Here is a 27,483-nt window from a genome sequence, read left to right as displayed (position 1 = left end):
GGATCTTCAAGGTGGACTCTCTTTTGCTGAAAGCTGTTACATTCACCTACATAAAAGCTTCCAAGACAAGTGTGTGGCCTGCACTTGAAGATTGTAAGGCGGAGAATGTGGGCTCGGGCGCAAGGCGACACTAAACACTGGTGTTCACATCGTGAACATTAGAAGAGGAACGTGTAACACAACTAACTGCCGATCGTCAGCGCGTGCCAACCTCGATAGAAGTGCTGGAAGCTGATCTCAAATGCTTGAGACGGGAGTTGAGAGGAGCAGACTCCAGATTAGGCAGAGGAAGTAATCAACTGGCATCGAATAACGGAGCAGACTCCACATCAAGGCAGAGGAAGTCATCAACTGGCATCGAATAACGGAGCAGACTCCACATCAAGGCAGAGGAAGTCATCAACTGGCATCGAATAACGGAGCAGACTCCAGATCAAGGCAGAGGAAGTCATCAAATGGCATCGAATAACGGAGCAGACTCCAGATCAAGGCAGAGGAAGTCATCAACTGGCATCGAATAACGGAGCAGACTCCACATCAAGGCAGAGGAAGTCATCAACTGGCATCGAATAACGGAGCAGACTCCACATCAAGGCAGAGGAAGTCATCAACTGGCATCGAATAACAGAGCAGACTCCAGATCAAGGCAGAGGAAGTCATCAACTTTCTTCTAAGTTCATAAGAAATTATATGAACTTCAGATGTTTATAACAATAATTAGATGGGATTGCAAAAATTGGTATACTACAATAACATACATAGGTAGACGTTAAACACAAGATGTACATGGTGCTCAACTCGAGGAGGTCACTATTTAGATCTCAGAAAATTTTAATTTTAGAGAATAGTTTAAAACGTGAAATTTACGTTATGTTTTATGCTTACCACGATTACGTTTAAAAATTGTGTATGGGCGCCATTTTAAAACCTGATATGATATGTTTTCTGATATTTAAAAACAGATCTTAATTGGACTATACATTTTGCACAATTCGAACTTTATATTTTTATTTACTCTAAAGATACATTTCCCTCCTAAAACACAAACAGACAGACTGGCGGTAAACTAGGCAAGATAGGAATGATCTTTGTTAAGCAAAGATTTTAATTAAGCCAACCCAAATATGACGGATTAAAATTTAAACTAGTAGAAAAATAGTATAGTATTTAAAATGTGTGTAAAGTAATATCAGCTCTTAATTTTTGGACTTCTATTTCCACTATATTTTCTTTAAAATTATAACATATATTTATTATTATTGCTAAATTAAGTAGTAAAATGTCAAAATCCTTAAAATATTAAACTTTGAGGAGTATTTGTTTTACCATAAAAAGTTGCTTTTAATAAGATGTAACCCATTTTACTACATTCTTTCGGGTGTTTTTCCTGCACTTACAAATAAATGCTTTCCCTGTTTAGATGTCTTATTCAAATAAAAGTTCTTCATTTTCTATCTAGTCTGGCAGCTTCAGAACATACATATGAAAAATGTTCTTTTCAGAATGTTACAACATTCTCCCCTCATAACATTCTTAAAGGGGGTTTCTGACAGAATTGAGTGTTCGTTAATGGCAAGTGTGCTCGTGTACTGAACATGGAGTAGGCCTATACGAAGTACTTCTACGGTCAAGTATGACGAGGATCGTTTAGAGTTTGTTCTTTTTCCATCTTCATCAGCTAGTGGGCTCAGCGTTAGTGAAGACTATCACTTGAGGAACTGAAAAATTTCATTTATGTCTGTATGTCTGTCTGTCCGCACAATATCTCAAAAACGAACTGACATATTTACTTGAAATGTTGCATGAAGATTACTATATGGGCAACACTTAGTTCAATCTTGATACGTCTCACTTCATGGGGTTTGGCTGGGCGTCAGTCAATATTTTTATATTGGTCTTATGAACAACCATGATAACGAGAAAAAACATAAACACTTGTATTAATGCTGTAGATGGAGCTTATATTGGTCACTGTTCAAATTACATGAAAAACATAAAATCAATATTTAAACACTTTTATTGTTTTGTGAGGCCTTTCGGTAGCGATTCTATCTTCTTCAGACACATCACAAAAATTTTGTGATGTGTCTGAAGAAGATAGCCTCGCTATCGAAAAGCCTCACAAAACAATAAAAGTGTTAAAATATTGGTTTTATGTTTTTCATGTAATTTAACTTGTATTAATGAAGTTAAAAGAAAAAACTAATAGAGTGGAAATCTAATGTTAAAAGTCAATGACAAGATTTCATTTCAGCCAACAGTTGTTCCCTCCTTAGCTCACCGGACATTAGGTCTTAGCCTACACATCATTATGTATACACTATGTTATACACTGAGACTAGATCCTCGTGTAAAGCAAGCAAAGATTCAATCGTAAGTAGAATTATTTTCTGAATGAGCAGAGTGTTTCGTTTCCCGCTACCCTCATAACTAGTAGACCCTCTTAACTAGTGGCATATGTCAGTGAATGCATACGAGTATACTCTTTTCTCGCTGTCAGGGGGATTATGGAAATAATGTTTTTACACTGATTGAAAAGCATTTCCAAACAGTAGTCCAACCACCGTTTAGACCGAAACTAACACCTCCTCAGTTTTACCAAGATTTTTTCGAGTTTTACAATATATAAGACAATATATCTTCAAACATGTGGTACTCAAAATATAATGGGCTGCTTCCAAGGTGAATGCTGCTCCGCTAGCCATACGAATCTGAATCTTTTACAGAGGGCTTAATGCTTGAAATAACTCAGTGTTATAGGAAAACCTGCAATCAACATTCATTCAAAACTAAGTACAAATTTCTTGTTATAAAATATTTTGTATTTAAGGATGACAATGACACTTGGAACACTGGCGTGTTTATTTGTATCAGATAGAAGAGAAATCTTAGTTTCCTTTCAAAAAGTCGTACGACTTTTGTCTTTTGTATTATTGCTTTCAATATGTCCTCGGAATTTAATTTAATAACTTTATATTCTTATTAATGCCTCGATTTGAATTTTGTAAACATATTCTGAGCATTTTCATAAAATAATCTGAGATCAATATCACAACCAGTTATTATCACGTTACGTTAAATAACTACCGCGCGGCACCACTATTGTTTATCCTGTTATTAAATAACGACCGCACGGCAACACTGTTGTTTATCCTGTTACGTTAAATAACGCCCATGAATGTACCTTTTTCCGATTAAAAGCAGTATCCTTCACTAAATGTAATACCCACTGCGACTGTGGCGTAAAAGATTAATTGAATCCGTTTTGAAATGCAAATATTTTCCTTCGACTCTATAGTATTGTGCTTTCTCAATGTTTTCACTCGAAAAACTGGATTACTCAATAATTTGGATATTTTAAAAGCTATAAACAATGTAATTTTATGAAGAAAGTGATTATTTCGGTTCTTTACGTGACTCGTTGAAAGGGTAAAATAGAACAAGCTACTTACAAAAACTAAACCAAACAAAAAGTACGCGACACGACTTTTTAACACAAGGCAACACACATTTTATTTCACTAAAAGAAGTAAATTCGTCTTTTATAAACTTAGTTAATCTTCCTTAAAAAAAGAGCTTCGACGATCTCAAATGTTTAGTATTATTCGTATTACTTTCTTCGCTGTATTGTTTATTATAATTTAATATGTTTTCCTTCAACTTCGAGTCTCGATGGTATACAATTATTTCATTTGCCTATATAATGTTTTATTTCGTTTTAGGTACGCCTGAGAAACGCCATTTTGACGATTACCATCCTGTCAGTTTCTCTTCGAAGTTATATTTTTATATATAAACTACGTTAGTAAAAATGTGCTTGAGCAAAACTAAGAAGAGAATACAGTTAGTTGCGTTATCGGTTATCTTTTCCGCAATTGTGCTGTCCCTGTGGATTGAATTGACAAATGTTCCCCGGGGGGAAGAACCGTTTTACAGATCCAGACTTTTAAATATATTGCCGACAGGAAGGCTCTACTCGAGAGTTGTTGGAATGGGTGTACACGAGGTTTATTTCGATGAACGCCTTAAGAACAAACAGGATGGTGAACAAAACGCTAACCTAACTATCACAATCATAAGTTCAGAGAGTGGAGAAAAAATCGTTGATGTCAAACAGTCCAAAGCCGCGAGTAACGAAACGAAAACTGTAAAACCCAGGGACGTCTTTGTTAAAGTCAAAGACATAAAAAAGTCTACCAGCAACGTATTCTTTGTCGAAACCAAGTGTGCTACAGAAAAAACAGCGAAAATGTTTAATTTCAATGGCGAATTCGTGCTGAACGCCCGACAGTGCTGCGCGATTGAGTCCACGGCACTCGCGAACTTGGACCGGACACTGTACGTCTTCCACTCGTGCCCTCTGACCGACAACTTCATCGAGCGTTCCCCAAAATATGTAGAGAAACTATTCGCTTACCCGAACGTCTATGTGGTGAAGTTGAACAACTCGGAAATCTTTACGGGAACTCCACTGCAAGAACTGTACGATAAGAAGCAACTGGAAACCTCGTATTACCCTATCGAGCACACCAGCGACGCTCTGAGGTTCACCCTTCTGTGGAGATTCGGCGGCACCTACTGTGATCTGGATGTCGTCACAATCAAGTAAGGAAGTGTCTACACTTACATGGTTCAGTTTGCATATAAAATGGTTCAGCTGCTCTGGTTTAGACAACACTAGCAAGGTAGGTATTTCCTTGTGTTAGAATAAGGGCTTTTGATCAAGTACAAACTCCACAAAATCGCATAAGAAACGGAAATGAACACTCAACTTTGATAGAATCTGGAATCGTAAACAATACCTCATAAATAAAGATTAATTGATGAATGAATGACTCATTTGAATGAATACTACATCTGCAATGTAGTATAGAAATGTGCTTACATAATTAATGTATATACTGTTATTTTCTTAAAACATAGAAGTTATTCAGATTCTGCAAGAGTTTTACATTTCATAAGGCAGTAATTTGTAGAAATTATAAACTGTCCGTATACAATCAGCAGCTAGAATAGCGCGCAGATTCGTCCTGGCCATAGCCATAGCAATCTCGATGCGGTTGGAGACATCATGTGACGTTACAGGTCACTACATGGACTGAGAAGGAACTGGGCTGGAATGCAGTATGTCCGGACCATAGCCATAGCAATCTCGATGTAGTTGGAGACATCATGTGACGTTACAGGTCGCTGCACGGACTGGGGAGCAACTGGGCAGGAATGCAGGAAGTCCGGACCATAGCCATAGCAATCTCGATGTACAGTTCGAGGACTTTAGCTGTGCGCGTGACCTTGAGTGTGTGGTGATAGGCGGGAGGGGTGGCGGGGTAGCGTTATGCGCTGTGTCCCGAAAACATTTCCTGTGACTCATGGTTAAAACCCTCCTTTCAGGAACAGTATTGGCCCAAATAACTCATCGCACTCGCCACAATCAGTCTGTTTTGTGACAGTGCTGATTGTGGTGGAATTAAATAATAAGAGGATACCAAATAGTATAAATAATATGACTTATCCTTGTTTTTCAGTTGTTAGAGTGTTGTTTAACGTGTTTTTGAAAATAACGTATTTGTCAATACTAATCTGCAAATCGAAATCGTGAGTTTAAGCGATTGTTTCGCCTTCATCTCAGCGGCTAGCACGTAAACGCAACCCACCACACAATTGGGCGTTTATTTGTTGAAAGGGTAGTATTAGGGCCCTACGAGCACAGCTAAATTCCTCCAACTTTAGTTTGTAGACAGTCATGTGACGTTACAGGTCGCTGCACGGACTAGGGAGCAACTGGGCTGGAATGCAGGAAGTCCGGACCATAGCCATAGCAATCTCGATGTACAGTTCGAGGACTTTAGCTGTGCGCGTGACCTTGAGTGTGTGGTGATAGGCGAGAGGGGGGCGGGGTAGCATTATGCGCTGCGTCCCGAAAACATTTCCTTTGACTCATGGTTAAAACCCTCCTTTCAGGAATCGTATTGGCCCAAATAACTCATCGCACTCGCCACAATCAGTCTGTTTTGTGACAGCGCTGATTGTGGTGGAATTAAATAATAAGATAATACCGAATAATATACAATAATAGGACTTATCCTTGTTTTTCAGTTGTTATAATGTTGTTTAACGTGTTTTTGAAAATGACGTATTTGTCAATACTAATCTGCAAATCGAAATCGTGAGTTTAAGCGATTGTTGCGCCTTCATCTCAGCGGCTAGCACGTAAACGCAACCCACCACACAATTGGCGTTTATTTGTTGAAAGGGTAGTATTAGGGCCCTACGAGCACAGCTAAATTCCTCCAACTGTAGTTTGTAGACAGTCATGTGACGTTACAGGTCGCTGCACGGACTAGGGAGCAACTGGGCTGGAATGCAGGAAGTCCGGACCATAGCCATAACAATCTCGATGTAGTTGGAGACATCATGTGACGTTACAAGTCACTGCACGGACTAGGGAGCAACTGGGCTGGAAATGCAGGAAGTCCGGACCATAGCCATAACAATCTCGATGTAGTTGGAGACATCATGTGACGTTACAGGTCGCTGCACGGACTGGGGAGCAACTGGGCAGGAATGCAGGAAGTCCGGACCATAGTCATAGCAATCTCGATGTAGTTTGGGGACAGTCATGTGACGTTACAGGTCACTGCACGGACTAGGGAGCAACTGGGCAGGAATGCAGGACGTCCGGACCATAGCCAGTGGTGTCCTGAACTTCGAGCCTACCGGGCCGGGCCATGAGATGGTGCAGAGAGCCCTGCAACACATGAATCGACATTTCAACGGCGCCGGCTGGTCCAACAACGGACCGATGCTTATCACACGTACCGCACTCCAGGAGTGCAAGGTGCCATCGGTAAGCTCAAGGTTTGTCCATTCCTCGAAACTCTTCTCTACTCCTCCACAATTGTTTCGTTTTTTCCCCTTTTATCAATGTAAACATTAATTTTAGTTATATTATGCATATATTATGTTATAATATCTTTTCCTCTAACAAAATACTTCTTAAGATAAAAATGATTTTTTTATTATAGTTGGAGTTTAAATCTATTCAATTCAAGACTAAAAATAGACCCAAAAGGAACTACTCCATAAAAGTTTGCAGCGTATGCCCGGAAATAAAATTCAGTGCAAAACTGGATTATTATACACGCGGTTATGGTAAATAACTGAAAACTTTGATAAATGAGAATACATGGCACACATGTATCTAATCGAGTATGCTGTTCGTTGAATAATATTAAACGAAAAATATATTATTTACACAAGTGGTGTTTGGGCGATATGATATTTCTTACATTTAACCCACCCCCTCAAAATAAAAATAAAAAGAGACATAACAGAAGAATGTACATAAAAATATAAAACTAAATGTTTGCTAACACAAAATTTGACTTAAATTCCAAATCCAAACTAAGCAATGGTTAACTTTAGGTATAAATGTTTACTGTTAGTAAATGTCCACAATGTTGGGGATGTGGAAGAATATTCATACTAAACTAATCTTCAAAGAGTACACTGGGGTCCACAGGATCCCACATAAATTATTTTTTTTTTTTAATTTGTCGTTTAAGTTTGTCGCTGGAACTTTTAGTACGTACCCAAGCAATTTTAGTTGGCACCACGAAGCTTCCAAGTCCCATCACTGGCCGAGTTAGTTGCCAGCTGTCACCTGAGTAATAAACAACTTTATTAGTCTTGGAGTCCAGTGGATCCCTGTGTGCCGTTTAAGGATGTGTTTTTCCTCATTGTTTAATAGTTTTACTATATTGGTTGTAATGTAATTTTTATGTTTTTTTGTAAAGTAATTTATATAAATATAAATGTATAAATGTAATTTATATATATATATATATATATATATATATATATATATATATATATATATATATATATATAAATGATGAATTTAAGTGCAGACGGCGCGGCGTCCATACTACAGACTTCTACAGACCTTTACGTTGACTACGACAAACACTCTAGTGCTCTTGTTGTTTTATGAGAAACCTGAATACTTATCGTCACTTAGTATATACCAGCAGTGAAGATGTTAAAGAGGTTAGGCTTGGAAACATAACTTGGGGCAGGGCAGTGACATTTAGTCAGCCCCAAAATGCTGCCTAGCGAGAGTGGTAGGCTACCGAAAGAGGTCCAGCCGAAACAGACTTCATTTCTACGGTTATTATAGTCTGTGTTTATATAAATAACTAATCCTAAACATGGATAGTTTAAAACAGCACTTTATAAAAATAAGATATTCCACAAGAAGCTCGTACCAAGCTCTTTGAGGGAGGAGTTTAGCCCCAGAGCAAATATACTCCATGCCTCGTAATAAAGTTCTGGATAAAAGTGTTTTATTGTTCTTTGTTACTCTTCTATTATAATCCATAGTAAATATAACGCCAACTCATTAGATAGTTGTATATGAACTGTAGATATGTATAAAATCAAATAACTGAATAACCGACCCTGTATTGATGATGAGATTAATGTACATGTTCAGAACTAAAAATTAATTAGATTCGGATAACATTCCGGTGGTTATTATTATGCAATACAATTAATTTTTGCACTAGATGGGACTCGGATGATTAAACCTAAAGCTTACCTTACCGATCCAATTTCACCACTGTCGGGGGTTACTATAATCCACAACAAACCCGAAGTCGACCTAAGGATTCCTGGAGAGGTAAACTTGCTTGCTGCTAAAATAAATGCTACAATTATCTTGAATCTATTATGAAGTAGCCTATTAGTGATGATACGTGTTGATATTGTCAACAGTAATGGTGAATCGGTATAATCTTTTCTTCGTCGATCAAACATGCCTATAAGTTTAATCTGTAGTAAAGATTTAACTCATAAGCCATGGTGTACAATTATTTGTTGTTTCAGGTGACAAAAGCTGTGGCCGAGTGCAAGGGGAATTTCACTGTGCACCCGAACTACATATTTTACCCCGTTTACTACTCGAGGGCGTTTGACCTGTTCGACGATCATCTAGGAAAGGAAATAGTTAGGAGTGCGAAGCTGTGGGCGTACAGTGTTCACATCTGGAACAAACTGAGTCACGACAAGAAGTGTAGGGTCGGCTCCACACAGGCTTACTCGCTCCTGGCTGAAGAGTTTTGCCCCCGGGTCTACAGGAATTGTGGAACGCGGTTTTGATGTGTTTTCTGCAATTAAACTGTTAAACGAGATCTTTAGTGTGGCAATCCTTACCCGTAACACATCTATGTATCTAGCAATAGAAGCTACGACTTCGTGAAGCGGTTAAGTACAACTTATCTATGCCATAATAAACCGTAATGACACAACCTGGGTGTCACGCAGCAGCTCGCTCTGCGGCCCGACATGTGTCCATTATAACTGTTCTGCAGCTGAAACAGTTTTAGATATATTTCTGAAACTTTTTACACTACTTAGAAGTGAAGTTATGAACAAATAAACTGCTTTTAATGTATTTATTATAATTATTATAATACTACAACATCGATTAAAACTTTTCTTATAATCGTATACATACAGTTTTTAAACTTTAATTTAAAGTTTACTTTCAATTCCCAACTACAAAGTATAGTTTTGTTTTTAAAAAATGCATTTGAACAGAGTAAGAATAAAAAGAGACGAAATGAAAATGCAAACTGCCACCAGAGATACCTGCTCTTTGGGTACTCAAACGGAATTTGATGACTTTCTTGTTTATCAAAATTGGCAAAGTTTTTTTGCTTGTAGAGTGGAGTGTGAGCATCTGATGGTGAGTATGTGTGTGTGTGTGTGTGTGTGTGTGTGTGTGTGTGTGTGTGTGTGTGTGTGTGTGTGTGTGTGTGTGTGTGTGTGTGTGTGTGTGTGCACAACTACACAAGGATGTTTGAGGAAATGGGGCAGAGTGAGTGGATACAATATGAAATACACGATTTCCAAGATGTTTAGTTATATTGTGAAGCACAGCACAACAGACAACTACTTTCAGAACTTTATCTAAAGGTACCCGAACAAAATGTCTTAAAATGGTAAATCGTCTCTTAAGCTGCCCAAAGCATCTCTTCAATGATAATTCTTTCCATAGCATGACACAAGTTAAAGTTTCTGCATTACTTGCATTAGTACATTTATTATTAGTTAGTTACTTCATTAGTCGGCGGTTTAAATAGAGTTGTCAACCATGGCGATATTCCGTACCCAGAATCGCCAAGAAGACAAGCCCCACCATTAAAATGGGACAGGATTTCCCTCACTGGACTCCTGCACTAAAAGCGGACGCCAAGGCTACTCTGCGTGTATGCTTGTAAATCTTTCAAGAGCATCACATGTACCTTGAACATTAATTGTTATAGGCCCTTTCGTGTTAAGATACTGGTCACCATACAGAGTAGGTTTCTTAATCTGTATGTGTATGAAATCTAGTGCACCAATGACAATATATAAACGAAAATTTTTCTGGTACAGAAATTTTGCTTCGTTTACATATAATGGTGTTGGGAATTTGATTAAAAAATTAACTCTACCAATAGTTTTATCAATGACATGGCTTACAGTTTTGCATGCTTTACATCTATGAACACATACATATTCGGTAATGGCTGTCTGAAAACCATGATCGTTCACAAAACGCAAGAATATCTCTATTTTTTCTAGGAGAATGTCCATACCCACGATTATCACTTGCATTTAAAAACTCCCCAGTGACAATATCGACGCTTTCCGTATGAAACCGCAAGTTCTTTATACTTGATTATTTCTCTATGAACACTATACTGTTTTGGTTACCCCACGTGCATGAACTCTGTATGAGGTAAAACTATCGACTAACCAAAAGCTAGCATACCCTGAGTGTGACTTAACAAATCCCAAGCAATTGCTATCTGTAAAACCTGGACAATTTCTCTTTAATCACTTGAATTCGTAAGCAAATGCTAGATTTCCGGGAAATTCCTAGCAGTTGCTAACCCTTATCAGGTGCTAGGTTTTATTCACTTCTCCCAGTTTACGTCTACTCCAGTCAACAACATCAGTGCATAAAAGTTTGCTATATTTTGAGGCAAAAATTACTGAAGTTATCGCTTACTAAACAAAATGTTTTGTCCTGGCGATTAAACATTTTCTACGGTATTTCTGATGTTGGAAAATCTACAGACAAACAACTTTCCAGTGACATATCAAATTTTAAAAACGTTGCTTGAAACTTGTATACTAGTCTTATGAAATATAAATAATGAGTGTTATCATTTATTGTAATGTAATTACTACTTCAAACTTATAAAATACATACCTTCATTGTTTGGTATACGATATTTTGGAGCAAAGAAAAGTTTAGAGGGAAATTTGGGAAACGGGGAATTTTCGGTTCTATTGGCGGAAACTGTCAAACCTTCAATAAAATTATTAAATGGTTCTTGTCATTGCGTTCGTTTGTTTATATGGGAGGTTATGTGTTGATATAGCACTTATTTATTATTATTTTGTTATCTGTCTTCTTAGAGCTCTAATTAGTATATTACTTTTATCATAACTTTGTAAAGTGCATTAAAAATGTTAATAACATAGTTTAGCATACCCCTACGAGTTTTCTGCGAACGTTTTCGTGTGTGAGGTTATTAGACTGTGTTGTGAATTTTGGAAGAATTTAGATTTCCATCTATTATTTACTGCAGACTGTATTACGAAGATAACGGAATTAGCTCACACAGCACTTAACAATTAAGTTTTATTAGTTTGAGTTTATTTTATTTGAATATTTAACCATGAGTAATAAAGGCCAAGATGGTTCAGTATCTGGTGGTGGAAATTTTGTAAAAACGGATAAAGAAATTTCCAATACAATGTCATCGTCACTTTATGCTCTCCAGGTTGCTTTGCAGACAATGAAAGAAAGATGTCAACAATTACAACAAAGATTAGTAGTTGTAGAAGATGAAAATTTGCGACTTCGTATTGAAAACCAAAGAGTGGGATCACATGAAGTTCAAGAAGAATCCAAAGGAGCTTTAAATGCTTTACAGGAACATATTGCCCAGTTGTCAAGACAGAAGTCACAGTTAACTCATCATATTTACATGGTGGCAACAGAAAATAAACAGCTGTGGACACGTCTGTCCAAACTTACAGAAGCAAACCACTCCCTGGGCAGTCATCTGACAAAAATATCCGATACCTTAAACAAGCATTCTCTAGGAGAATCATCAAAACCCAACCAGTCAATACATATTGTTGACTCATGTGAAAAGGAAGTCGATAACGGTAAGCCTAATAGTACATTTCTTATAAGTTAAAACAAGTTTATGTTAGCATAACCTATATCATCATAATTATCAATTTACAAACTTATTAATCGTGCTCTTAACCAGTCTTACTAGATAAATAAATTGTGAAGGCCTAGATAAATTGACTATTTAATCACCGTAATAGTCTATACATTGAAAAATGTGGCTGCAGTATAATAAGAGGCCACCACCACAATAGAATCATATTTGGTTATCTAAACTATAGAAACAAAAATTTTGACATAAAGTACGTTATAGATATTTTAAATTATAATATAATTCAGCTGTTTTAAATCTAAAAGATTAATAATTTATTGATGAATAAAACACTACTTTAGGCTATGTTATGTGTATCTATAAAATGAAACAAAACAGTTTAAAATTTAGTTACTTTTTACTGTTTTTAAGGATTAATGTGTGTGACAGCTAGTGACACAACACATATACTAGCGGCCATTACTCAAATAGCATATTTTAGTGATTATACTTTGTTTGAATTAATTTGGAACAATATTGTTATTTAATATATTAAAAGAGCAGATAAACATTAATTGTAAATAACTGTAATTAAAATGTTTTTGTATTTGATAGTTTAAGTATTTCTAATTGATAATTTGGTACCCTGATACGACTGCAGTGGTGGCCTCTTACTATATTGCAGCCAAAAATGTATTTCAATCCACCAGTAAATGGATATAGTTAACATATAAAAAAGAGTAGGGTCTAATATTTACAACAACAAAATCCACATCTAAAAATTACTTCAAATAGGCTAGTATACTTCCACTTCCAGAAAGATGTTTTAATACTGGGATTATTTGGAACATATATTTATTAATTGGTTGCTTTACATGATCAGGTGTTTGCTATTGAAAATGTGCGCAACACAGTTTACAAATTTAATGACCGTAGCTCATTTTGTTCATCTTTCGCTCCTGTGTCACCTCTTGTCATGCAATATTTGCTATTGTTTATTTTTGTATAGTTGTGTTTTTAATAATGTATTTTTTTCTGTAAAATAGTGTTAATTAATATTTCAAAATCTTCAATTCCAGTTCATAACTTTTGTAGTGTCTAGTTTGTATTTGCATTATAAAGATTACGTTAAAGGTGCAGGATGTTGAGTATTTTTTGTAGTGTGATTATTCCTTAACAATTTAGTAAAAGATTTATATTGATGGAGTGTCTAGAGCCAGAAAAAACAATTGGTAAAGGTTGTAAAAATAGGGTGTAAAATGTACCGTAGGTGGACCCAGTTTGCATTAAAAATTACCTACGTTAAAGATGAATCTACCTTTCCAGGATTGACTTATCTATATACAAGTTAGGCCTGTAAACTAGACATTCCACTATAAATTGTTGGTAATTAATTGCTGACCTTTGGTGTTATAATTTTGGTAATGAACACTCCTTGAAGAAAGGACTTGCTTAGTAAATTAATCAGTTGAACCAGAAGTTCATGTTGACAAAACTTCAAGACTTGTGATGATATGTCATCAACCCCTACTGAAGATTGGATTAACACAGTTGATGATGCATCTCATTTCCTGCACTTCCTAGTAGATTGATGATGTAAAAGGAGCAGATGTGGTCATCTTTTTTATGTAGCTTAACATTTTTTCTTGTTGACACATATAACCTTAGAGCTTCCACAGTGGCACTCACAAAAAACCTATTGAAATATTGGCATATAGGCTAAGTACAGCTAATAGTTTCGTTCTTCACTTTGAGAGACCATCATGAGTCTTTAACTGGCTTTTTTGAAAACCGTTCTGAATGTATCACCCTTCAGATAGTCTTATTCTTATTAGATGGTTCTGAAATAAACTCCTCATTGTGAGTTTTCTGAAGCTGAGATCATAAGACTTCTTCTTTACAAGATAGTCTGCTTTATCTTCTAATCTTCCAGTGGATTTGTACTTTTCCTGGGCCTCAAAGAATACCTTCTTATGTTCATTTGTTTCATAATCGTAAGAGAAGTTTTGTTTGAATGACCGGTTTTGTGGTTTGGTAGTTGCATGCGTGAATCAAGGCGGCTGTTACCAAACGAATAATTGATGTGAATTGCGTTTCCACATACTGTTGTCAATTGCTAAGATAGGACGTAGACCAATTTAGATTTCTTCTGCCTATTCCCATTTTTTAGTTTGTTTATCTATAGGGCATGGGACACATTGTCAAAGGCATGTGCTAAATCAAGGAAATTAGGCTACCTTTTTATTGGCATCAACTGGGTTTATAATATTTTCAGTATATTCTATACTAGCTGTAACAGGGGATTTTCAGGCAAATACAACAGTTCTTGGGCTAATAGTTTATTAGATTCTGAAATTTTAAATAATTGATTATAAACAATATGTTGAAATACTTTTGTGAAGGAGGGAAGAATTGACAATGATCTGTAACAGAAAATTTCTTTTGTATCACTTTTTCAAGTTGGTATGATTTGTGATATTTTTAACTTTGAAGGAAAATAACCTGAACACTCTGTTTGTCTAGTTAGGAAATCGGCTTATGAATTATTTACAGTCTATTAAAAAGTCTGTAATAGAATTTTATTCTAGAAATCAACTTGGTCAGTAAAAGTTTCTTCAACAGTATGGTTTTGTTTTACCCATTTACTGTAGTATTTACTTAATAACTTGTCAAGTTACATTTTTTACAATTTTACATGGTTTTTTGTGAAAATTGCATTTTACTGGTTTGAAAGGCGATTTTTAAACAATCTTGTGGTTGAATCTCATGGAAATTTTAGCAGAACCTAAATTTGAAACATCTGCAGGTTTCATATGCTAGCTCTGGTTCTATTGCTCAAAACTCAACACACCGTTGGTCTGTCCAATAGTTTGGTTTTGATTCATCTATCTATTAACGCTATATTTCGGTGTTAGCATTCTCTTGTTTACTAGGCTCTAAGGAAGATTATGAATGAAGCTCACCTTAAACATTAGCTGTAGACTGTAGACCTAGATTTACTGTCCAAGTCTGCTTCGTTGTCATCTTGAGTTGAGTAAGATGACCGTATTTCACTTTCACTTGTGTTCTCGCATTTAACCTTTTTGGTATGCACAAAGAAGCTCTGAAATTAACTCTAGTTACAATATACGTTACTTTTGGATAAGAAATTGTGAAGCTAGTACCACATAAAACACCTACCCACAGATATCTGTTAAAGCCAATAGCCATGTAAATTTAAAATCCTGTAATTAATGTAAACTGTTATCAGCTATGTATTTTTAAGCATAGCAGTTAGCTTATACAGTAAATTAGGAAGATAGTGTATACTTGTGAAGTAATATTATTGTTGTTGTGTGTTGTGTGTCTTAAGTGAAATATTTGGCAAAGATTTCTCTATCACCTGCATGTGTACAGATGAAGTAAAAAATAAATTCCTATTCCTATTAAGGTTTAGTTTTCATATGAATGTAAGGCTGAAGAACAAGACTTTCTCCACAGTAAAAGTAAGTGATGAAAATCGGGTAGTGTGAATTAGTGTTGTTAACATGGTATTATTTCAAGTTGTATGATTATTTCCTGTTTATATACATATATGTGTGTGTACCTGTCTTTTTTATTACATTAACTTCCAAACCATGTATGATTCCCAAAAACGTTTTAGTTTTCTTACTGAATGATCAACTGAGAGAGGGTACCTGAGAATAGACTGAGTCAAGTGTAGAGTGAGTCTACTTTAATTATAAGTCTAACATGCTGCTATTGAGCCAATCTGGTACAATTTTCAGTGCAAAGGAATTGAAGTGAAATTGATATGTAACTTTATCTTATTTTTCAGATGAAAAAGATGGAAGTTTGGAAGAAATTTCATTGAAAATTATTAGTAGCATTATTAGAGAAAAAATTGAACTGGAGCAGCAGTGTGATCAGGTGCGTGTCTTATGAATTCAGAATAGTTCATTGTTTAAAATTTATTATTGACGATGGTAAATTTGAAACAATAACAGGATTTTGGACTTTAGCAATTGTTAATGTTACAAAAGTATGGCACTACGTTTCGAGGATTGAAATCCATCCTCATTCTTCAGATATAAAAAACACTTTAGACATACGGAAGCAAACGCAAATAAACATTGGGCAATACAACAATACACAAGCCAAGGTTAAAACAAATCTTGATGTATGTTTCCTTCCCTATGTATTAAGTGGTTTTTTGTGACTCCCGAAGAAGAGGATGTCCAGATTGTTGTATTCTTGTAACATTTAATGATGGAAAATGTCTGAAATTGTTTTATCCTTTTAGAGAATAGGATAACACAATTTCGGACATTTACAACTCTGATCATTATTCATTCATAAGGAAGAAAATGTTTTAATTTTTATGGCATATTTAAGCATGTAGCATGCGTTATTACACGATTCTGGTACAGCCAGCAATGGCATTTGATACTAATTTAATTCAAATCTTACTCTGGAAAGTTTTGAATTTAGTTTGCATGGGGATAAGAGTGGGATTGTTTCTACAGGTGAAAATTTCTACATTTTTGCAACCAGTTAGAGTCTATAGTCCTTTATCCATACACTACATGGATTCCTTGGTAGCCAGCAATGGCATTTGATTCTCACTTTACTGGCATGGGCATAACAGGGAAATATTCCTAAGAGTGAACAAGACTACATTTTTGCAACCACCATTTAGAGTCTACGGTCCTTCTTCCATACACTATCATATGATTCTTGGGTAGGTGACAATGGCATTTGATACTCATGTCACTCAACTCTTCCTCTGGAACACCTTGAAGTTATTGCTGTCACTCATGTACAACTCATAGTTGAACTTCAGTTGTGATTGATTTGTTGTTCAGTCTTAAATACAACCCTGAAAATTCTTATCCCTAAGAAATCAGTTTTTCAAAAAAGTAGTGATGTTTTCGGTTTGACATTAGGAGCACATTGGAACGTGTGATTGCAGATGTCGGCTTTGCAGACTGGAACGCTGAGCGTAGAGGATTGTGACTTCACTCTGGGGGCAGACTTGACAGAGCAAGAAGAGGTAGCGCAGGATCTGCGTAAGGTGATGGAGAATATGCGGGAGCAGAAAGAGCAGCTGTTGAAGCAGCAGGCCGGCCTCAGAGCCACCTTAGCGACTCTCACAGCATTGATCAAAAGTAAGTAGGCCACTTCATCCATTCAGATTAATTTTTTACATCAAACCGAATCATGACAGTGATCCATACTGTACTGAAATATAACTTGATTAAAGTAACTAAATAATTGTTTTTTTTATTTTTTTCACTTTATTTTGCTCTTTTAATAATGAAAAGACCTTTAAGAAACAGCATTAGTGACCAGCATTCACGTTTAAAAAGTTTCGGTCGAAGGCATTACAAATGAAATGGCTCGTTAAGTTTTTAAAACCATAATTAGTTTTACTATGAAAAATCTTATAGTATTAAATACAAAATTTATCGATGGTAGCTAAATTTTAAATATGCCCTTTTACTGTCTGTGCGTTAGTCAACATTTCCTGAAACCTTAGTTACTTAAAAGTGTTTAAATCTAACCCTTTGAGGGGAAAGTTAAAGAGTTTATACTTTATAATAATCATACTTTATCTGAGCTATATTAGTAAACCAAGAAACTTTATGTAGGTAAAAATCATGCAACTGGGGGGGGGGGGGGAGGAAGGAATGCAGTTTGTAGTTGTCAATATATGCACCTATTGGAGTACCACCACTATTTAGTACATTTGTAGGTGCAATGCAGTACTTGGGATGAGTCTGTGGTGTATAATATAATGACTGTTCTCCATGGATTTACATTCCATCCATCACAGTTAGACAGAGGTATTGGTAATGCCTTTACAATAGCAATGCCTTAACCGAGATGTAATATTTCATATAACAGAAAGATCATTGTCATATTTCCACTTGTATCCTGTCTAGTATGCGTAATGTATTTGCTAAAGTTTAAAAAAATATTTACAAGTTTTCTTTTATATGTATTAAAAGTATGACACCATAGAAAATGGATTTTGAGATTTTGGTAGAACCTTTTTGGCAGTGACACATCAGAGATTTGAGGATAGGAAGCAGCCAATTAATTTTTCTTATCCCTTTCCTCGCTGTAGACGGATATATTGGAATGGTAGACTTTACTAAAACGCCAAATACAGTTATATCCGATATTGTAGATTATGTCTCTTGGAGAGTTTCCTTGCTTATTGCGGTGCCAAGCAAGTATTTATAAACGATCTTCACTCTGCAGGTGGGAGGAGAGCACCCTTTGTCTAACTCCGACCACCTGCTCGTCTGTTCTGCGTCTCCTACAGAGCCATAACCAAACATATCCGTGGTGTGTATTACTACTTTTTTGGTTGTCACGGGCACGCCTCTACTATGTATCTCGTTATTATTCTTCATTATGTGGTAGTGTTAAACTTTTCAGTTTAATTATACTTTACAATGAAATTAAAATTTATTTAAAATAAACAGTTTTGTAAACAGTTCTTTTCTTATTTTTATCAATAAATACGCTAATTTTAAGTAAAATGCCCTGTTTTATACTTTTTTGCTTTTACCTTTTATAATTTAGCTATAATAATAATTAGCTTTGAACTTAAAGAAACAAAATTTGTTTACTTGTCTTGGTGTTATAGGAAAGTTAATGGATTTATTAGTGGTGTGTGAAGAGTTAATTGTTAAATTCATGTGTGATAATCAAGACTTGTTTTATAGATGGTGGTTTGCCGTGCAAGAAGTGCCGGAATAATGAAAAAACAGGAAATGGGGCAGCGAACACAAGTCAGAACCAGGCACAAGTCTGTGAACCGCCTGAAGACATGGGAGATAACAGAGTTGGTGCAGGTAAGTTATTTCTCAGCACATCTTAGTTAGACTATGAACAGATGCAGTACACAGATTGGCCTCCTTCAGTTGGCCATGATATTATATTGAGCTGTCCTCTCATTTTTTAAATTATCAGTTCTCTGAAAGAAAAAGAAAAATAAAACAATTAAATTAATTGTTTTCTTTTTCTTTCAGAGAACCGATAATTTAAAAAATGAGAGGACAGCTCAATAAGTAGTGTATTGAGAATTTTGACACTATAAAACAATATACCTCTTAAGTTCATTTCTCAAAACAATACAGTTTCATAAAACAGGACGTAACATCGTACAATGAATATTTATGTCTTAGTGAAAATATTTATAAAATAATCCTAATATTAACTTAGCTTGATATTTTGGTGGATATTTTATAAAATTGACCATCAAATGTCCATACTTTTCATAAATGTACAACTTGATACTTAAGCCTACTTATACCTATATTCCTTGCAGCACATCCGGAATAAAAAGTATGTTTCAAACTCAAGATTATAAACTCATAAAACTTTCAAAAATTTAAGAATTCCATCATCTAAAAATATTTAAAGATTAAAAACTGTTATATGCATATAAAGTAATTTCTAAAAACATCAAACAAGATTTGATTTTAATACATTTTAAATTACGTTTGTAAGTGTATATTTACTTGTAATGATACATTATTATTGTATACCTCTCAAAAAATTGTACTGCTGCTATAATGAAACTTTATTGTTTGAGGTTGGTTGAGAAATTTTTCTAAGCCACACAAATCTCTATACAAGTTTAGTTTGTATCAATTATTGCATTGGGTTATGATTTTGGCAGTTGTTAAAAGCCCACAAAGTAAATTTTTATGTATATATATATATATATATATATATATATATATATATATATATATATATATATATATATATATATTTTTTAATATATTTTTTTGATTACAGTTATTTTGTGTCCTGGGGGCCATGAAAATGCAAAAAAAATCTCCTGGAAATTCTGTTATAAGGAAGATTGCAATAGATAGATTCCTATGAGATTTGTGTAAAAAAATGTTTGGATGTTTCAGATTTAGATTCTTTTATTATTTTAAGTTAAACAAATCACACTAGGCTTCATGAAATTACTTACAACTAAGATGTAAGTTAAAAACAACAAAAATTAATGGATTTAAAAGTAACAACAGCATTACAATTCTTATATAACTAAAAATCACAGTTTGTTTGTATAAACTTATTTTATAGTTAACCAAGTACACATCACACTTTTGTATGTTCAGTTTTACTTTCATAGGTTATTTACACAGAACCAGAGCTGTTCTTGGTCTAAACAATCTTTACACTGGGTTTTTACATTGGTACTGTCAGTATTGTAACATAACAAGGTCGTACAATCTCCATATAAAATTGAAAAACATGGTACATTTATACTAAAATGGTTAATAAATAATAAAAGTAAAGAGGGTCCTGTACCCCTGCAACTATACTGAGAAACACTTACTAACACACACGCACTTGTATGTGCTCTCTGCTTTAGGACCTCACTAAATGTGAGGCCCCCGGCACTATTTTCACACTATCACAGTTAGTTGATATATCTGCTGACAAGAGTGTGTTGTGGAGTTGAAGACTGTGAGTTTCTTTTTGGTAGTTGTAATTCGGACTTTGAACTGTTATTGATAAGTTTTGTTATTTGGTAGTTGAATTCGTCATGTGACAATCCATTTCGTAGCCGACGGTAAGAGTTCTGGAAGTAGGACACAATAATTATTTTGCACTTGTTTCATCTTTGAATTTTTTTCAAGTTAAAAATGAAATCAGTCACATTAAAATTGTCTCCCACACATCCTATGGGGGAACATATAAGATGTTTAAGTCCTTTTCTCTTAAAATCCACAGCTAAATCTTGAAAAGAAGTGTTGTAGTCGTGCAGTGTTGGTTTTCCATCATATTTTACTGTTATAACCAGGCTGTAAATGGTTAGCACTGCTTTCAGCTGTCTGTAAAGTTACATGGTTGGAGATACGTTGGTCAGGGTTCGGATTGCCAAAACATTTCTTAAAGACTACAGCGATCCCTGTGGTCATGTGCCGAGGATGGTGAAAATAAGTGCTTAGCACTGAAAGGATTAAAATAACTACTCTCATTATAATTTAAATTTCTACTTTTAAAATGTGTATTTACAAGAATATTTGTTAAGTTTACTAAACGTGTTCAACTGTGTAATAAAGTGTAATGTGTGGCAGGTGCGGACTTTGAGTACTTCGATGAGGACCGTATCTGCCCACTGTGCAGTCAGTTCTTCCACAGATCTGCCAAGTTTGAGGACTTCCATAGCCACGTCCTGACTCACTTCTCGGATGAGGATGGCGATTTAGACTCCATCATCTCCAACAACTACCACGTCGTCACCAGAGACAATGTTAATGAATAAAATTGTCACTTGTGTATTTTTGTGATTTTCACAACTAAAGTAGTTAGGCAGCAGAGAATTATTTGTTAAGAACAAATTTCTAATTTGTAATGTTTGTATGTTATCCATTAATTTAATATTTAGTTTAGTTATTTCCTATAAGTTGGTAAGACTGAAGTTTACGTAAAATCAAATTGTACACAGTACATACTATTTAATTGTTACTATTACTATACTATTTAAAGTAAGTAAATATCTGCTGATGAAAAAAGTTTGACTAATACAGCGGACAATAGGGAATCTTAGGTAAGTTACCACAGTTCGGTTGAGAACACTGCTGCAGTACTGCTAGCGACTGCCTGGTTTCAACAAGTTATGGTCTTGGCAGTTTTATAAGTTAAGTTCTTGTACATTATTTTGATATACTTGCACCATTTTTGAACATTAGAGGTTGAGTGTAATAGTGATAAACTTACTGTAAAACCAGTTTCGTGGTGCTATATCATACAAGGGTCAGCCAGAAAATAAGCAATGCCTTGTGCATCGTCGCACTCATTCCAATACGTAATTTTATTTTTCTTTGTGGTCCTTGTACTAGCAGTTGCATTAATTGTTTTTATATTAAAATAGTTGTTACTATATGTTTGCAAACAATGTGTTGCATTATTCTAAAGTTGTTTATGTCATGTTGTAACAAAATAACTTAAATGATAATAAAAATAATTTTTGTGTTGATTGAGTTTGAATAATTATTTCCATATTGTACATTTGTACGATTAAATTCTAAGTAAGGGTATTTTCCTTCTAATTCCAATGTTTTTACGTACTTTAAAGCAACTTTGTCAGGAAGAATATCACACATGAAAGATGTGGAGAGTGTGATAGTACAAAATTCTTAACCTCTTCACGCATGAATTTCTCTAGGGCTGCAAAAAAAATTCCTGTGGTGATTATTTTTTTATATTACATAAGTAGGCTCAGTATTGGGCTCCCTACTTTTCATTTGTTATCTGAAATGAATTACAAAACATGCCACTCTAAGCAAAATTTGTTTATATGCAGATGACACTAACATGAAAGTGAGGGGAAAATCTCCATATGACATTGAGATTTCTGCTTATATGGAGCAGAATTCAAGTAAATCAAATTATATAACATTTTTCACAAAACAAAATAGACATAAAATTGAACCATTAATTATAGTAGGCAATGATATTATAACACACAAGAAAACTGTACAAAATTTCTAGGTCTAACTATAGATGAACACTTATCTTGGAATAATCATGTCGTTACAGTCGTTATCAGTCGCTCGAGCTGTGCGGTCGCTATTTCTATCTGTACGAGACTCAAAGGTCAACTGCGGCACGTGTGGTGGTCGGCTTGTTCAGACAATCTATATTTATTGTAAAAGTTCATTTTTTACACTAAAATGCCGGTTATCTGCGGTGTGTGTGCGGTTCCGAATGTAGCAGTGAAAATGAATCGATTAAATGTGTTGGATTGTGCCAGAGTGTTTTCCACCTAGCCTGTATTTCTGAAGAAAATTAGGACTCTATTAAAACTCGAGGTGCGAAAAGGGATTGCCAGTGCGCTGTTTGCAGACCTGTCAAGTCTACATCAATAGCAAGTAGTAGATCTACTCCAGCAACCCCTGTCACTAAAGAATTTCTAATACAAACTTTGGAGGCATTTAAATCTGAAATGTTTGTAGAGTTGAGGCGTAATGCTAAGGAGTTCACTGAGTTTCGTACCTCTCTAGATTTTTTCTCTGAGAAAATTGACAAGAGCAATGAGTTGATGGAGGAGTTAAAGCTAGCCTGTAATAAACAGAAAAAGGAAATGGAAGAAATAAAAGAAGAAAACAGAGTCCTTAAGAAATCCGTTGCCACTTTGGAACAAAGATTAAGAAATATGGAGCAGTATTCTAGACAGACCAACATTGAAATTAACGGTGTCCCAGAAACAAACGGAGAGCATATGGAGGAGTTGCTAAAGGATGTTGCGAGCTCAATCGGTCTGGAACTGAAGAAGGAGAGGGTGATCGCAGCTCACAGGGTGCCAACATTCAGCCGAAACAGAACACCGCCGATCATCGTGAAGTTCACGACGAGGCAGGACCGGGATGACTGGCTCCAAGCCTTCAAGGAGGTACGACCAATAACGGCGGACAAGATCAATCGGCACTTCAACAAGGACAAGATCTTCATAAACGAGCACCTGTCACCTGAAAATAAACAGCTTCTAGGCAGAGTCAAGGAGGCAGCACGGTCCAAGGGATACAAGTATGTGTGGAGCAGGCAGGGAAAGATTTTTGTGAGGAGGGAAAATGGAGAGACGTGCATCAGGATCGATGTTTCGGACGACTTGGGGAAGCTGTAAACCAAGCGAAAGCAGTGAAGCAAGTGAAGTAATATGTGAGTTAAATAATACTGAATAAATATTACGAAAATAATAGTTAAAAAACTACTTAGAAAATGTTTGTTTGTTTTACTGTATTATTTATTAGCCTAGAATGCTAGTTTACTTTATTCAAGCATGTGCTTATGTATTTTTCTTGTTTTGTATTTTTTTCTTACATTGAATCATGGTAGACAAATGTGTAATTCTAAATAGTATAAATGATAGTTTTTTTCTCTTCCAACTCCAACAGTTTAAATATATTTCACATAAATATTAGAAGTTTAAGGAAAAATTTTGACACTTTCATGGCCAATGTACATATGTTAAATAATTCGATAGATATTATTGTTATGACTGAAATATGGATTTATGAAGAGGAAGTATCACATTATAAAATTACTGGTTATAAATCATTTTACAAAACAAACGAGCATTATAGAGCAGGAGGCGTAATTGTTTACATTAAAGATGATATTTTAGTTCGAGATAGGGGATTAACCATTGAATCAGCTGATATGTTAGTTTTAGAAATTAAGTTTAGAAATATTATGTTTAACTTAGTTAGCTTGTACAGGTTACACAGTTTCTCTGTAAACAATTTTTTATTTGATTTAGAAAAAATCATTCCAAATTTAAGTTATAACGTAATTTATATAGGCGATATCAATCTAGATATTTTGGTTAATAATAACATAAGCAGCAGTTATCTGTCGCTTATGAATAATAACGGATTCTTATGTTTGATTGATAAGTTTACCAGAGGAAATAATGATTCTGCTTCCTATATTGATCACCTTTTTATTCGATTTAAAAATTCCAATTTGTTTAGGGCTGCAATATTTAATGTCGACATAACGGATCATTTTTTAATAGGCCTCGTTGCAAATTTTGAGAACGAAATAAACAATGTCCATAAGGATGTCATATTAACCAAGAAAATTCTGGATTTTGAAAGCTTCAAAAATCAACTTAGTGATTTAACAATTTGGAATAATGTATTACAAAGTACTGATGTGAATGAGGCATTAAATGAATTTTATGAGATTCTCTATAAGCACATTGAGGACCACAGTCAGATTAAATTTTGTAGACCTGGAGTGGTGAAGGCAAAAATGAGAAGTCCATGGATAAATGAACGAATAATAAAGAAATTTAAATAAGAAATAAACTGGCAATCAAGAACAGAAGTAGGCCGTATGACACACATTTCAAACAATATTACACGCGCTTTAAAGAAAAACTAGACAATGAAATAGTGGAAATAAAAAATAATTATTATAGGCGCTTATTCGAATTGCAAGAGGGAAATATTGCTGGTCAGTGGAAGTTAATAAATAGTTTTACAGACAAGAAGGATCAACAAGCGATAGCTCAGATAAGAGATGAACAGGGTAACACAGTATCTGATCCGATAACAATGGCGCAGTTGTTCAATGAATACTTCGTATCTGCACCGGGCAAAGTCGAGTCAGGCCTACCTGGGGGCAATGGTCTTGATACTTCTGGTTTTTACAATTGCCACAATTCTTTATTCTTGAAGCCAGTTTTTAGTGAAGAGGTGTTAAAAAATAATTAATAATTTAAAAAACTAAAAGTCAACTGGATGCGATTTTCTTTCTGTACAACTTATAAAAAGTGTTGGATTCGTTATAGCAGAGGTTATAGCAGCATTAATACATTTGAGTTTTAGCAGAGTGTTTTCCCAAGTAAACTGAAAGAGTCAATTGTTGTGCCCATTCATAAGAAAGGCTCGAAAGACTTAATTCAACATTACAGACCGATTGCTCTTTTATCTGTAATATCCAAGATTATAGAGAAATGCATGAAAGACAGGTTGATTGATTTTTTAAACAATAAACACTTCTTTAGTCCTAATCAGTATGGTTTTATCAAAGGGAAAAACACAGAAGGAGCTATATTAACATTTGTAGGACAAATTTACATTAGTTTTAATAATAACTATAAAGCAGCTGGAGTTTTTATTGATTTTTGTAAGGCATTTGACCATAAGATTTTATTAAAGAAATTGGAACTCTTAGGAGTAAGAGGTAACACTTTAAACTGGTTTGCAGGCTACCTTGAAAATCGAGAACAGAAAGTTAAAATATCAAATGCATTCAGTGACGTGAAGATTGTTAATATAGGAGTCCCCTAAGGCTCCGTTCTTGGTCCAACGTTGTTTCTAATTTTCATAAATGACTTGCTGAGATTACCATTAAATGGAAAAATTATAGGGTTTGCTGATGATATTGCGATTAGACATTCTGAAAAACAATGGGAAAACATCTGGAATCATATTAGAGAAGATTTGATAAAAGTCAGGAAATGGTGTGTGAAAACAACAGAATGGTCTTGAATGCCTCTAAGACTAAGTTTATAAATTTTGACTTAAAAGGATACCAATTCAATAATGTGCTAAAATTTCATAGATTAGATTGTCAAGCCATTTCAAACTGCAATTGTGTAATTATTGATCAAGTTGAACAAATTAAATATTTAGGAATAAACATTGATGAAAAACTGAGCTGGAAACCGCATATAAACAGCATTCAAGTAGGTTTAAGAAGAAATATCAGAAGTTTTTATTTTTTAAGGAAATTTATTGATGATAAATTAATGAGAACACTTTATTTTGCGCTAATTCATTCTAAATTGAATTATGGTATAGAAAATTGGGGAGCTGCTGACAATATAACCATACAACCGTTGAATGTAACACAAAACCACTTCGTAAGAATAATTGCAAAAAGGAAAAGACATGAATCTGCATTACCTATTTATAAATATCTAAGAATATTACCACTAAAATATTTATTTTTATTCAAAGTATTAAAAATTTTCTATGAGAAAAGTGGAAACAGGAATGACAGAGTTTACCAAAGAACAAGAGGTGACATACTGGGGCTGTTCATGAGACCGAAGGTAAATAAGTCAATTTTCAAAAAAAGTTTTTCTTTTTTGAGTCCAAAAATTTTTTAATCTTTTGCCTTTACAAATAAAAAAATTGTAACAATAGAAGCAAATTTGAGAATAAATTGAAAAGTTGGCTTTTAAATTTTATTAATATTGATAGCTTTTTTCAAATTTTAGTTTAGGAATTTGTACAGTTTTTATAATAAAAGATTTTAATTTGTAAAGTTATAATTGAAAAATGTTATGTTTAAAATAATGTTAACTGTGGGGTGTGCACACTGCAGATTAACCGCACGATGTACTTGTTAAGTTTTGACTGATCATTATACAATGAAGTACAACTTTCAGTTGAGCTAGCCACGCTTACTGGATACTGTGGCTAGTAATTCCTTACCAGTACTGATGTAAATTTTTGTAAACTATATTTTCTGGAATAAAGTATATTCTATTCTATATTCTATTCTATTCTATGTCCAGAATGTTTTTAAACAAAAAGCTCATCTGGAATTTATGCCTTACGTCGTATGTCAAAGCTATGTGACTTAAATGCTTTGAGACATATTTATTATGCATTAATCCATTCACATCTAGCATATGGGATTAGTATATATGGTGCAACGTCAAAACAAAATTTAGATAAAATATTAAGAAAGCAATTAAAGTTATATTAAATCT

The 27,483-nt window shown here is 34.7% G+C and overlaps 3 protein-coding genes across 3 annotated transcripts; all 3 read left to right on the top strand.

Annotated features, from left to right (window-relative positions):
- The first annotated feature begins 3,677 nt into the window (after positions 1 to 3,677).
- On the top strand, positions 3,678 to 9,191 carry LOC124368627 (lactosylceramide 4-alpha-galactosyltransferase-like). Its single transcript, XM_046825866.1, has 3 exons — positions 3,678 to 4,605; positions 6,634 to 6,847; positions 8,887 to 9,191. Exons 1-3 carry the CDS (start codon positions 3,812 to 3,814, stop codon positions 9,157 to 9,159), a joined length of 1,281 nt encoding a protein of 426 aa, XP_046681822.1. The 5' UTR covers positions 3,678 to 3,811; the 3' UTR covers positions 9,160 to 9,191.
- A 2,203-nt stretch (positions 9,192 to 11,394) lies between these two features.
- LOC124370044 (protein spindle-F-like) lies at positions 11,395 to 22,227 on the top strand. Its single transcript, XM_046828363.1, has 5 exons — positions 11,395 to 12,231; positions 16,048 to 16,139; positions 17,182 to 17,377; positions 18,947 to 19,075; positions 21,326 to 22,227. Exons 1-5 carry the CDS (start codon positions 11,736 to 11,738, stop codon positions 21,511 to 21,513), a joined length of 1,101 nt encoding a protein of 366 aa, XP_046684319.1. The 5' UTR covers positions 11,395 to 11,735; the 3' UTR covers positions 21,514 to 22,227.
- Positions 22,228 to 23,196: 969 nt separating this feature from the next.
- On the top strand, positions 23,197 to 23,874 carry LOC124369683. The gene has a single exon (XM_046827736.1). It carries the CDS (start codon positions 23,197 to 23,199, stop codon positions 23,872 to 23,874), a length of 678 nt encoding a protein of 225 aa, XP_046683692.1.
- The last annotated feature ends 3,609 nt before the right edge of the window (positions 23,875 to 27,483 follow it).

This window comes from Homalodisca vitripennis, chromosome X, assembly GCF_021130785.1.
Source record: "Homalodisca vitripennis isolate AUS2020 chromosome X, UT_GWSS_2.1, whole genome shotgun sequence".
In the NCBI taxonomy this organism is placed as follows: domain Eukaryota; kingdom Metazoa; phylum Arthropoda; class Insecta; order Hemiptera; family Cicadellidae; genus Homalodisca; species Homalodisca vitripennis.
This window is presented reverse-complemented; position numbering and strand designations above follow the sequence as displayed.